The 12641-nt window shown below is 43.2% G+C and overlaps 2 protein-coding genes across 2 annotated transcripts in view; one reads left to right on the top strand and one right to left on the bottom strand.

Annotated features, from left to right (window-relative positions):
* lars2 (leucyl-tRNA synthetase 2, mitochondrial) overlaps positions 1-2236 on the bottom strand; it is a 33584-nt gene extending 31348 nt beyond the window's left edge. The window contains exon 1 of the mRNA XM_086217299.1: positions 2090-2236. The gene's annotated coding sequence lies outside the window, so the exon portion shown is untranslated. The remainder of the gene's footprint in view (positions 1-2089) is intronic.
* An 8299-nt stretch (positions 2237-10535) lies between these two features.
* On the top strand, positions 10536-12211 carry tmem158 (transmembrane protein 158). Its single transcript, XM_086217298.1, has one exon. The coding sequence runs from the start codon at positions 11035-11037 to the stop codon at positions 11734-11736; it is 702 nt and encodes a 233-aa protein (XP_086073424.1). The 5' UTR covers positions 10536-11034; the 3' UTR covers positions 11737-12211.
* The last annotated feature ends 430 nt before the right edge of the window (positions 12212-12641 follow it).

The raw sequence follows: 12641 nt of genomic DNA, 5'->3' as shown, positions 1-12641 counted from the left end.
CGCCTGATCACGATGTGGGATTGAAAATATCAGGTCATCCTCAGGAGGCCAGATCACCTCTACATGTCTCTAAGCTTTGTTATTCCCTTCAGAAGAGCTGAGGGGGAAATAAATGATGGACTGAGCCGAAGCAGGAATCCCCACATCAGGTTTACTGTGTATTGTGTAATAAATGAAAGAGGTAACCGGTTGAATCGTTCCCAACTAAAAATAGATATTTTCTTGCCATCAAAAAGCGTTCATTTTTCTCTGCAGCAGGACCTGATTTTCTCATGGCTTACGGGTCATGCAGTCGACCAAAGAGAAGGAATGGTCTGACCTAAATATGTTGTCCATTTAACACGTGCATGTAAGTGCACGCCATCGAAAAGACACCCTGACATCTCTGCCCGGAGAGAATTTTCACTGCAGCGACACCTTTGGCACCTTGTGGTTGAGGAAGACTTCAATGAGCGCACAAGTCCTCCAAAAAGAATTTCCAGCCCCTGGAATTCAGGGGCCCACAATTAAAGCTACACACAGTGATGAGGGGGCACACACACACACACACACACACACACACACACACACACACACACACACACACACACACACACACCCTGTGTCACCAGGTGGCAGAACGACTGATCTTCCTCAGCTATACATCACCCCTCCACCAAATTCGGTGCAAATCATCGAGTTACATTAAACTAGAAACAAGGCATGCAGGGAGTGACATCATCTGGATTTTTTTTTTTTTTTTTTTAAATGTGCCGCTTATAAACCACAAGACTTGTTCAAGACTCTGACCAGCCTGAAGGATTTACACTGACCAGGCCGAGTTCAATCCTTCACACGGCAGCAGCCGACACTTCCCGGTCCTTCAGGTGGAGGCCGAGAGGTCGAAGGAAAAAAAGTTTCTATGGTGACTGAACAGAACCTCCAGGGCTGTGTGACGGCGCAACAGCGGAGGAGACATTCACCTACGTGTCTTAAATCAAGGCTTTGTTTTTAAATTAAAACAGAATCTTTTCATTATTGACGAAAGTGTGCTTACAGATGAGTATCCAATTTATTGCTGCGGGATTTAGTGAAAAAGTAATATCATGACAATTATGGCGAGTTTTATGATGTCATAAACAAACGTATCAAGAGTCTCCTTCTTGGTTATTGAGACAAATTAAAACAAATCAGCAATAACGTGAATTCCTCATCTGAAACTTTAACCAGCATAAAAATGCAAAAACAGCCACAAACATCTTTGTGGTCATGTGACATTTTTACAGAGTTCATTAGAAAGCAATTACAACTTTTTTTTAAATAAGAGATATGACTTTATCAAAATATCTCAAATCTGTTCATAATATATGTATATTAGAAAAATCCTATTGAGTCACGAGAGGTTTCCCGCCTAGCGGGAGATGATGTGAACGCTCAAGTAAATCTGGTCGATATACTGATATTATATCAATACTTTGATGTCAGGGCTGGAGATAGTAATTATGACTGCAACTGGCAATTATCTTAAGCAAGTAACTTCTCAGATCCTTCTTTTGTTAATTAAATGCAACTTGAGGACCTTAAACAAATCGAAACAGCCTTTTCAAAGGAGTTCCCATTACAATTAGCACTTTATCATATTTCAACCATTAATAAATACTGAACCACAAAGACGAAGAACAAAAAAAAATCTTTTAAATATTTCTTTCAAGCCAACATGTCAAACATCTCTCTGTAGATTAGCGTTGTTGTTCGTCCCCTGGTGCGCTGGGAAGATGTGACTGGCAAATTGTGATTATCAAACTATGAACTGATTGGTGGAGGAAGTAATCAGCTAATAAATCAATATTAGAGAAAATCATTAGGTGGAGGACTAAAAGTGCCGTCTGATAGCGAATCTGCAAGCTCATTAAGAGATTTCTGGTGTCAGAGAGTCGGCTCATCAGTTTCTTTCGCTTCAAGCTGATTATTGGAAAGGTATTCATTCATTCCTGCTCCAGAAACACATTCGGACATTTATTCTGACACGTCACAGCACAAAATAGCAATTAGCGACTCATTTATTGAAGGAGAGAAGAAGAAGACGACGACGTCTTCCCTTTTAACTTACTTGTTGTCTTTCCGGTGCTCTCACTTCCGCGTTATGGTTGTGGTAATATCAAAACAAAAACCCACAATGTCAACTCTAAATAAAGCCTTTCAATACAGTAGAAATGACCTGTTTTAAGGCGCACGTCTCCGCCATGAGCGCCGCCATCTTGCTTTTGACTAAACTTTATGGACACGCAGCATGTTGACAAAAACAATGACGTAGCCGGGTCCCCCACAGACGATGACGCTCCCTCTCGTGTGTGTGTGTGTGTGTGTGTGTGTGTGTGTGTGTGTGTGTGTGTGTGTGTGTCTGTGTGTGTGTGTGTGTGTGTGTGTGTGTGTGTGTGTGAGATTACCCACACTTGCCCAAAAAATAATCAATTTGTGGGAGCAAGTTACATTTCATGGGCACAAATTGATCAAAGCATGACAAACTGTTGTATCATCTGGCCACAAAGTAGTGAACCCATAGGAGTGAGTTGTTTCTTTGCTACAGTTACTAACACTGGAAGAACATGCCATTTCTCAGAGCTGCAAATCAATTAATATTTGGAAGAACTTTTATCTCATAGCCCCAAAGTGATTAAATTGTGTTGACAAATTATATTATGTGGCCACTCTGGGGCTCCGTGCTCTAATTGTTAATCAAATACTGATTTTTTTTTCTCACAACTGTGTTCCAACTTCTAATCTAAGAAGATCTTCATGATGATGATTAAATAAGTTACCTGCCAGCTAGATTTCCAATGTTCTTTTCCAGTAGGTTTTTGTTCTTCTTGGCATGAGTATCAGTGTAATAAAAACCGTTCAGTCTTTTGGTTACCAAAAGAGACAGCAGGAAGAAATTGTATCGTAATGTCATCGATCAGCTTTGTTGGTGGGAGAGGTCTTACGGAGGAGATAGCTGCTGTCTTGTTTGAAGATTCTCCTGACTCAAATGTTTTATTAATGGCTCATCAATAATCTTTAAAGCATCAATGAATAATCTAATCCCACTATTTCACTTTGCATCAAGGATTTTCATCAGAATAGGAGATGATTACAAATGAATAGTTGTTGTTCTTTACAATTCTATCTTCTGGGATCAGTTTAAGGTTATTATTTTTTGAGATTTACAAAACTATGAAGTGGAATCATAATCCAACATAAACAATGACATGGTGACATGAAACTCCTTCATTTGAATGTCACCCTACTTCCTCAGGAGAGTTTCTGTTTTATGATTTCTGAGAGCAGCACCATTTCTTTGATGCCAACTGCCAGTTTAGAGGGATTGTTGTCTGAGAGAGCTGCTCATCTCTCTGTCCTCTCCATCACAGTGTAGAGGAGGAGGAGGCGGAGGAGGAGGAGGCGGCAGGGGCGTCTGATCACAGATTCTCTCCTTGTGGCTCTCACCTTTGATCTGGCGTGCAGAAGGAGGCAGCATAGAAGGAGGGAGGAGGTCTGGTGAGGAAAGACAGAAAGGAGGGTGGAGAATCATTAGCAGAGTCTCCGGCTGACGTCAGGGAGAGAGAGATAAACCTGCGGCTCAACTCCGGCCTGCCGTCGTACATCAGAGACAAGTGGGCGCCTCCGCCCAGGGCACAACAGGATGTAACTGGAGAGGAGAAATGAGAGGAAATGGGGTTTTTGACAGAGCTGAGACTAAAGATCTGCCAGCAGTCAGATACAAGATACTTGCCTTGCAGTGTTTGATGGAAGACTGCAGGTGGTCTTCATCATGTTTCAAATTGCAGACAAATTTGCATAATATATTCCCTCAGCTGTTTAGATGGTCCACTCTAAACGCACTAATCTGTAGCACATTATGTAAACCCTGCATGTTCAGCTCATGAGAGATGAACCAGGTGTGTGAGCAGCAGAGGAGGTTAGCTGGAAGGTCACCTGTCCTGGTCAACCTGCGCTGAAGAGCTTTCATATTTAGACTCAGTTTAAGTTTATCTTCACTAAAACGGACGCACCTTTCACTTACTACTGATGTTTCTGTGTGTTGTGGATTTGCAATTTAAAGGAGGGCTAAGTTTAATTTTTTTTAAAAAATAAGGCATTACATTGTATGCCTCTGCGATATGTGCCTTTCACAGCAACCTTGACCTTTGACCCTTGACCACAAAAATCCATTCAGTTCCTTTTGGGCAAGTGTGATGAAATTCTGTTAAGGCATTCCAGAAATGTCATGTCTGCAAAAAAGACACTGATGGGTGGGTTACAAGGCAAAAACATAATGCCTCATATAAAAACATCATCCTTGTTCAGGTTTTAAAAGAAGGATTCAAATCTTTGGGGATTACGGTCTCATTTCTCATCTGGATCGGACCAAAATCTGCCTTTAATCACCTCTCAATTACATTGATTATCATAATACATCATCTGCTTGATATAAAAAAAAAAGAGAGAGAGTCTCAGCCGGTTGCTAGGAAACCGCATGGTGACAACCAGTCAAAGAAATAACCAGGCGCATTTTCACTCTGTAAAACTTCTGCACGTTTGTCTGCATCTGTTGCAATCAGTTAAGAAAAAAATAAAATCATGACTGGCGCATGGAAGCAGACGTGTGTGAGGTCACCTGGGGGTTCAGACTTCACATAGGACATGATTCAGGGGGCTGGAAGATGGATGAGAAAGCAAAAGTTCAGGTCATGAACGATAAGATACAGAATTGCTTAAATGCCATTGAAATGTGGGTTCACAAGGTCAATAGTTTGAAAATAATGGCTGTGTGACAATGCGACAAATTGGGAAAAATGAGGACTACAACAGACCAGGAGCAGATGGAGGCTCCATGTTGTCAGGGGATGTTTGAGGTAGAAAAAACAGTTTATTGCTGAGATTTGATGGCAGAACAACTCACTGAAATCAAACGTGGATTCATTTCAGTCAAAAGTCAAAAGCTTTGTCTCCCAGTTTCACTTCTTTATCTTTTACTCTAATTAAAAACAGCATGGCATTTTTCCTCGATTTAATGGCAGCATCTTTTAATCAGTTATTTTTAGTTGTATTCAACTTTTTTTCTACATTGCCTTTAAGTCGCACGCAGACCCTCTGTTGTTTTTCAAACAAATCCCTTTTGAAAGCAACCAATCATCCTCCGTTTCTGCCCACATCCGCTGCTCCATCCCCACCATGACAAACAACCAATGGTAATCACCACCTTTCTCCCCTTTTTTCAGAGGACGATTGCATTTCACTAGCAGAGAACCAGATGACAAATGGCCACGCAGAGCTGCCGGAGCAGCAGAGTGTTAGCTAGAAAGCAAATGAGGGTGAGTTGAGGGGGGGTGGACTTGTCTTCACCTGTCCAAGGTGACCTTTCGTGGACTGGTGTGTGATTCACAATCCACATCTGCTTCAATGAGAGATGGGTGGGTGTTGGAGTGGTGCCACACCGAAGCAATCTTGCACCATCTGAGCTCCAGTGAGGAGAAGGCTGATGTGGTCTTTGCGAACCTTGGACCATCTGATAAGTGTGATGTGTTTTCCAGGGCCTATTTCATGTTGACAGCCCCATATGTCCTTCACTTATCTGTTCTCATGGAAGTAGAAAGGAGTTCAGATGTGTGGCAGCTCCACTGATCTCTCGTTCTCATGTTCCTGCTCCGCTGTGTGGCTTTCACTCATTTGGGATGAAAAATGCAGCAACAGACAGGCTGTTCTACTACACCACACATGTGTTATGTCTTCTCTCGGGCTCCCCATCCAATTTGCCTGATTTCAGAGCAGCTCCACGGCCATTAACGTTGCTAATTAACGTTCAGCTCCTCAGTCCTGCAGATCCCTCCACAGTCTTCTGAATGCACTCAAGACTGGAGCTCAGGCAGCATCCTGATGAAGACACCAATATATTAACAATATATTAAATCTAGTCTTGTTCCATCTGCAGTATCAACGGGATTTCTCCTCATGTGTATGAGCATTTTTATCACTCCTGAGAGGTGAACTGCAAGAATAATCAAACACATTACCAAAAAAAAAAAAAAGACATCTTGTTATCAGTGGAAGAAATCTGTCTTTGACTTAAGTGATCTGATCTAGGGCAGCACGGTGGTGCGGTGGTAAGGGCTGTCACCTCACAGAAAGAAGGTTCTGGGTTTGAATCCCACCTCTGGGATGCACAGGATCTTTCTGTGTGAGTCTGCATGTTCTCCCTGTTCCTGTGTGGGTTCTCTCTGGTACTCCAGCTTCCTCCCACAGTCCAAAGACATCAAGAGAGGACGAGGCTGATTGATACTCTAAATTGACTGTAGGTGTGACTGTGAGTGTGAATGGTTGTCTGTCTCTATGTGTTGGTCCTGAGATGGACTGGTGACCTGTCCAGGGTGAACCCTGCCTCGAAGGCTGCTGGGATAGGCTCCAGCCCCCCGCGACCCTTAACAGGATAAGCGGGAGAAAATGGATGGATGGATGGATGGATGGATGGATGGATGGATGATGGTTCTGATCTATGCCACAATTACTGTACACATTTCTATGACAGGGCACAGTAAATCAACTACTGAAAGAGATAAATGGGTGGGCATGGAGTAGTGAAGGGGCGGCATGGCTCAGAGGTAGCGTGTCTTTGTTGCAACCAAAGGGTTGCTGGTTCGATCCTCACTTCCCCAGTGACCATGTCCAAGTATCCTTGAGCAAGATACTGAACCCCTAATTGCTCCTGATGGCCCTGCAACAGACTGCCGACCCGTCCAGGGTGAACCCCACCTCTCACCCAATGTCAGCTGGGATAGACTCCACCCCCCTACCCTTGATGGATAAGCAGTATAGGAAACAGATGTATGGATAGATGGATGGATGCAGTAGTGATGTAAGTAATAAATTGGAGATCAAAGTCACAGCACAGAGATCACAGTGAGAGCACTGAGATCAAAGTCAGGCAATGGGTACTTGCACATGTACTCTTGTAACAGAGACGCGATAACACTGGCATGTTATCAGTATCGGCAGATATTAGTCGCTTTCAATACATCAGCAGGCTTTCAATCTGATTTGCAAACTGCTGGCCTGGTTTTGCTCAAGTATCTTTTTCTTTACTCATCACCTAGAAACAATTGAGTTGATTTTATGATGCATGAGCTTTTCCAAATGTTTTGGAAATCAAGAAAAATGTACTTTTCCATTTTTACCATATTAAATGTGTGTGTACAGAATGTGTATATAAGCATATAAGCGTCATCAAACATCAGCTATCAGGCAACTCAGCTGTAAATAATGGAAATGGTGGATCTCTGCGCAAAAAATACTTGTGCCTCCCTGAATAAAAACCATATATATTGCAGATTTATTGCTGTGCATTTTCTGAATAAATTCCATATTTATTGAAGGAGAATGTTACCATCCCATCAAGCACATTTGTGAGACCTTCCTTGTGTTTTACTCTGCCATGCTGTTATACTTCCGAGCTAATTATTAGTTACCATTTACCATTCCGATTGAAGTTTTCTTATATCCAAGAGCATAAAATGTGACGCATATTAATGGATTCAACTTCTCAGAAGTCGTTACATTTAAGTTCCACAACGACCAACAACATTTAACCGCTGCTTACACTTTAGTAATGTGCCAGTCTGAGAGATGCGCACAACAGTTGTGTTACTCAAATCAAGACTCTGGCTTTGCGCAATGTGATCTGACGTGGTTGCTGGAGTTGGTGAAGGTTTGGTCTCCTTGTGAATGTGTGAATCTGGCAGGTTTATGAATCTCCCGATGCGTGGTGAGTAGGTTTAGAGAACTTCCTCCTCTGACAAGCACAAACATGGAGGGAAAATTGAATTGGAACTTTGCTCCACGACGTTATGAATATTTATGGATGCTCTGATCTTAGTCTTGACACTGACACCAACATGAAATAATAATGATGCTGTACTTTGATTAATATCCTCCTCCACCACACAAGACAGTATAGTTCCTCATCGGTGGACACCACAGCCTCCGGGGAGCCCACCGTTTAGTTGCCGTGGTGACAAGTCCTGGCAGTGATTGGGGATGTGTGAGGTCTACTGGATATAAAATTGGGGGTTTACCCGGTTAGATGTGAAAAAAGGGAGCCTGAAGATTATTTGTGTAAAGTTGCTAAGACCAACCCCCTCCATCTTCAGCCTGTAATCAACCCACTGGCCTGTGAGCCGGTGGTTCAGACTAATGATGCCTGATCCGGTCAGCCTGAAGCCAATAACACGTCCTCATTTTAGTTTCCTGCAAAAAGAGCTTCACTTTCAGACAATTAATCTTTTACACATTTTCCTTTGGCACAAGAGAATTTTATCTTAGTCCCATTTGTATTTTTTGTCACCAAGGCAATTTACATTTTTATAGCATAATTAATGAACAAGAAAGACATTTACATTTCCTCGCTCTGCTTTAGTTACCTTATCTGATGTGGAAGGGGCAGCACTGGTGTGTATCTGACGAGTAAACACGATTGCTTTAGGCCAAAAAAAAGAAGAAAAAAAAAGAAAAGAGGTTGAGTATTGTCAACAGGGGACAGGAGGACGAGGGCTTTCAGGTGCAAATGGGGGCTGAGGTGTCTTTCACTTGAGCTGGCCCTCAAATCAAATACATAAAGGCAGATCCTCCAGAGCCAATTGTACCATATAAACAGCAGTGGAGAGAAAAAAAAGTGTTGCTCATGCCGGCAATGATGAAAGAGAATAATCAATCTCTACCTCTCCACCTTTAAAACATCATACTCTGCCAACAGCGTATTATCTGTTCTGTCAGATGGTGAAGCGGGGAATGATTTCTTCATCACCCTTTAAACGCAGCGTACCAAAGACAAGATGGAAGGACAATTAAGTGATTGACGAATGGGGATGACGTCTGTTTTCTAAGAAGAATGGAGAACCTCTTCAGGGGGCGGATGCAATAAGACCAACGTGTGTTGAAATTACAGGAATATAATGGCGCCGCTATCGTCGTAATGCTTCTTTTTATGTCTTTAAAACAATAAGTTGATTTGAATGTCTGACGCATGTTGGATTGTAATATACTGTAAGGCAAACCTCACTGCCTCCTGCCCAAAATTTCTCACACTGCTATGGAAGAGAAATGGATTTGCCTTCACCTGGACATGTTTAAATAGGCCAAATTATGATTAATGCAAGTTTTTTTTTTTTTTAAACGATGTGACGCAGATTTATATTTTTTTCCTCTGGCTAAGTTGTATAAATATGATATCCAGGAAACACGGTAGACCTTGTGCGTGCTGCGAGTATAAAACCGCCACTAAACTTACTTGAGAACTTTTTATTCGAGTCTACAACTGCATCCAGAACTGCAATTGTAATCAGATTTGCTGTTTTTGGAATGAAGCTGCATCCATGTGTCCTCTGCAGGAGCAGCCAGATGATACACAGCGTATACAAAAGCCTCCACTGCTCCAGCGAGGTGGGGGGATGGGGTGACATGTTTGTCTGTCTGCTCCTGAGTGAACAATATGGACAACAGCAGAACAGATGAACAAACAACCAGGGATCGGGCCTGTTGATGTTTGGAGAGACGTTTCCATCTAAACAGGAAGGCAGTGAGAGGTTTTGTTGGTTTTTGTTTTTTATCAAATGGAAGCTTATGTTTCCAGTTGATTGTGATATTAAATCAAGCACATTCTTTATAATTGAATGAGGCTAATCAGCTGGATCTGCTTTAATTGGCAACCAGCGGAAAGACAAACTCAGCAATCAGACATTAACCAGGGATATGAAGGAACAATTAGGGGTGTTTCGATTTTAACCCTGTCACTGCTGCATTTGGGTTCATACTTAATGGGAGTTGAAGAGCTTTATAGTCTGTAGTCATGTAATTAGTTGATTTTATGACTGAATGATGTTCTACTGGCCTTCCCTACCAGTCTACCAGATAACTCATCTCCTGTGCCCCTTAAATACTTTAGAAAAATGTACAAATGTGTAAGCTCTTAAATATCAGCTGCTGAAAAAGAATAGAATAGAAAATATTTAGAGCAAAAATAATAAACATTTGTTCATGTAAAGGCCATATCAGGAACTTTAGCAGAAACATAGGTTCACTCTCAGAATATTTAACTCTGTAAACCTGACACGTCAGAGGTAGAGTGGCCGCCTCGCAAGCGAAGGGTTGCTGGTTCGAACCTCACTCCCCACGGTGACCATGTCCAAGTACCCTTGGGCAACATACTGAACCCCTAATTGCTTCTGATGGCCCTGCGACGGACTGGTGACCCGTCCAGGGTGAACCCCGCCCCCGCGACCCTTAACCGATAAGCGGTATAGAAAATGGATGGATGAATTTGACGGCTCTTAACCAGCAACAATGGTAAACAGCAGTGTGATTTTTGCGGTGTTTGAACAAGACGACGTTTAAAAATAGGAAATTGTGAGTAAATAATAATGATCATGATGATAAAATGGTCGCCAGTTCAGTCACATTTAGCGAGGGACACTTGACAGGTTCCGGAGGCTGTTTATTTCTACGTTTGGCCTCTTTTGTTGCCCGTCTAGTCTTCTTACATCCCGAAGAGACAAACAGTCCTGCTGATGGAAGGGGGGTTTTGTCTCCGGGGTCAGTTGAAGTGTCGAAAGTTATACTGGGTCGCATTGGACTTGTTGATTTGAGGATCTATTTTTGTGTGGACGAGCCTGTCCCTGCGCACTGGAGGCTCTCGCCTCACCGCTGCTCCCTCCGTGAGGGGCCAGAGGCGGAGAGAAGCTGATGAAGAAGGCAGCGCACACTTCTCACCGTCTTTCCTGTACTCTGAGTGCAGGGCACATTTGGAGAGCAAGTCATCAGGAAAATATCCAAAGGGAGGGGGATGCGCGCATTTGACAGGCATTGGACGTTTCCATTTACACCAGTCGGGCAGGGTACTGAATCTCTCCACCGGGAGCTGCGTTGTTAAAAACCACCGGCGACCGGCATCCTCCAGCACTGCCTCCCTCTTCCTTCGCCTGCGGATCGCCACAGCACCATGCGAGCTGGAGAGACGCGCCCTGTGCCATGCTGAACAACTGTCCGACCCTCCTGCTGGCTCTGACCGCGGTGGCCGGACTTCTGCAGCGATGCCAGGGCTGGAGCGACGAGGACCTGCTCCTGCCGCCCATCAACTCCTCCAACAGGTTCCTTGCCAACCTGGAGGTGGACGTGCGTTTCTCCAAGAGGTCGGTGGAGGACAGCGAAGCCTCGTCCGACGCCTCATCCCTCCAGTCGCTGTCCCAGTGCAACGTGAGCGTCCAGAGGCTGCTGCCCACCTCGCTAGTGGCCCGCTGGGACAGCAGCTTCGGATTCCAGTGTGATGTTCTCATCTACACCACCAACAACCACGGGAGGGCTTTCTTCTCCGCGTCCTTCAACCGGGCCATCTCGCCCGTCGTCATCGAGCACCTGGGGATCACCGGGGGGCAGCAGGAGTTGAGGTTGTGCGTGGGATGCGGGATGTCCCGTTACCGGAGGTTCGGCCACGGGAGGTCGAGGGGCCAGCAGAGCGGAGACCAGATCACTTTCTGCTGCGTGGATTTCAGCCTGGATGAGCTGAAGGGGGACAAAAGTTGGAGGTTGAACAGGAAGCCCATCGAGTCAACACTTGTGGCTTGTTTCATGACTCTGGTGATCATCGTGTGGAGTGTTGCTGCTCTCATATGGCCGGTGCCCATCATTGCAGGGTTCCTGCCCAACGGCATGGAGCAGAGGAGACCCAGATAACTGAGACCAGCTCCAACTAGCCTGTGCTGCCTAACAACTAGAATTGTAGCCATTCTACTGTTCACCTGAACGAGCTTTGGATGACCTTTGACCCCTAATAGACCTCATCAGACTGCCAAGGTATGAATGTACGACGGGTGACTCTAGCCAATATAATCTCTACTGGGACCAATGTGTTTTTGTATAAGCCTTCCTATAGACTAGATGATGTTCTCTTTAAACAGTGTTTGTAGTTTGAACCTTTCTAGAAAGTTTTGCCTTATCAACAACAAACTGAACTTTCAAGTGTGCAATCACATATAACCTACAATTGTTCAATGTCTTTTTCCAATACATTCTGAAATCTAGATGTTGTTTATGATTGACAAGCAGAAGGTTTCAATATTTATATTGTTAGATTTATAATGTCGAGTTCAACGTGATTATTTGTATGTTCCAGCACTATAAATGACAATAAAATTGATTATAGGCCATATTTCATTGGATTTTTTGGGATTAAACATGAATTGGTTTACAGGATCAAAGATTAAAGGATTTGAGTTAAAAGAAAAATCTGCTCTTTTAACTTGCAGCCATAAATCAGATTTGAATAAATATGCATGAAATATGCCTTAAAAAATAAGATGAGATTTAATAAATTCCGCATTTTGTAGCATAGCTGAAACTTTTGTTAAACCGTCATTTCAGTGATAAATCTTTCTTTTCTGAGCTGAATAATAAGTCCAGTAAGCCTATCAAGTAAAAGCACTACTCAAAAATGTCCCCTTTTCAGATTGCTAAATTATGGATGGATTATGGAACAGAATTATCTGCTTCAAAGCAGAAATTCAGGACAGATTTATCTCCAAAAAAAAAAAAAAGAAAGCCAAGAGACTGTCTCCCAGCATGTCGTTTGGAGCACAAAG

The sequence above is a fragment of the Aulostomus chinensis genome, chromosome 11 (assembly GCF_037954235.1).
Source record: "Aulostomus chinensis isolate RoL2024-O1b breed Wild chromosome 11, RoL_Achi_v1.0, whole genome shotgun sequence".
Lineage (NCBI taxonomy): Eukaryota > Metazoa > Chordata > Actinopteri > Syngnathiformes > Aulostomidae > Aulostomus > Aulostomus chinensis.
The sequence above is the reverse complement of the archived record's forward strand: the minus strand, read 5'-3'. Positions and strand labels throughout refer to the sequence as shown.

Bases quoted from the DNA above. Each gene is read 5' to 3' on its own strand.
- tmem158 (XM_086217298.1), top strand. From the start codon at position 11,035: ATGCTGAACAACTGTCCGACCCTCCTGCTGGCTCTGACCGCGGTGGCC.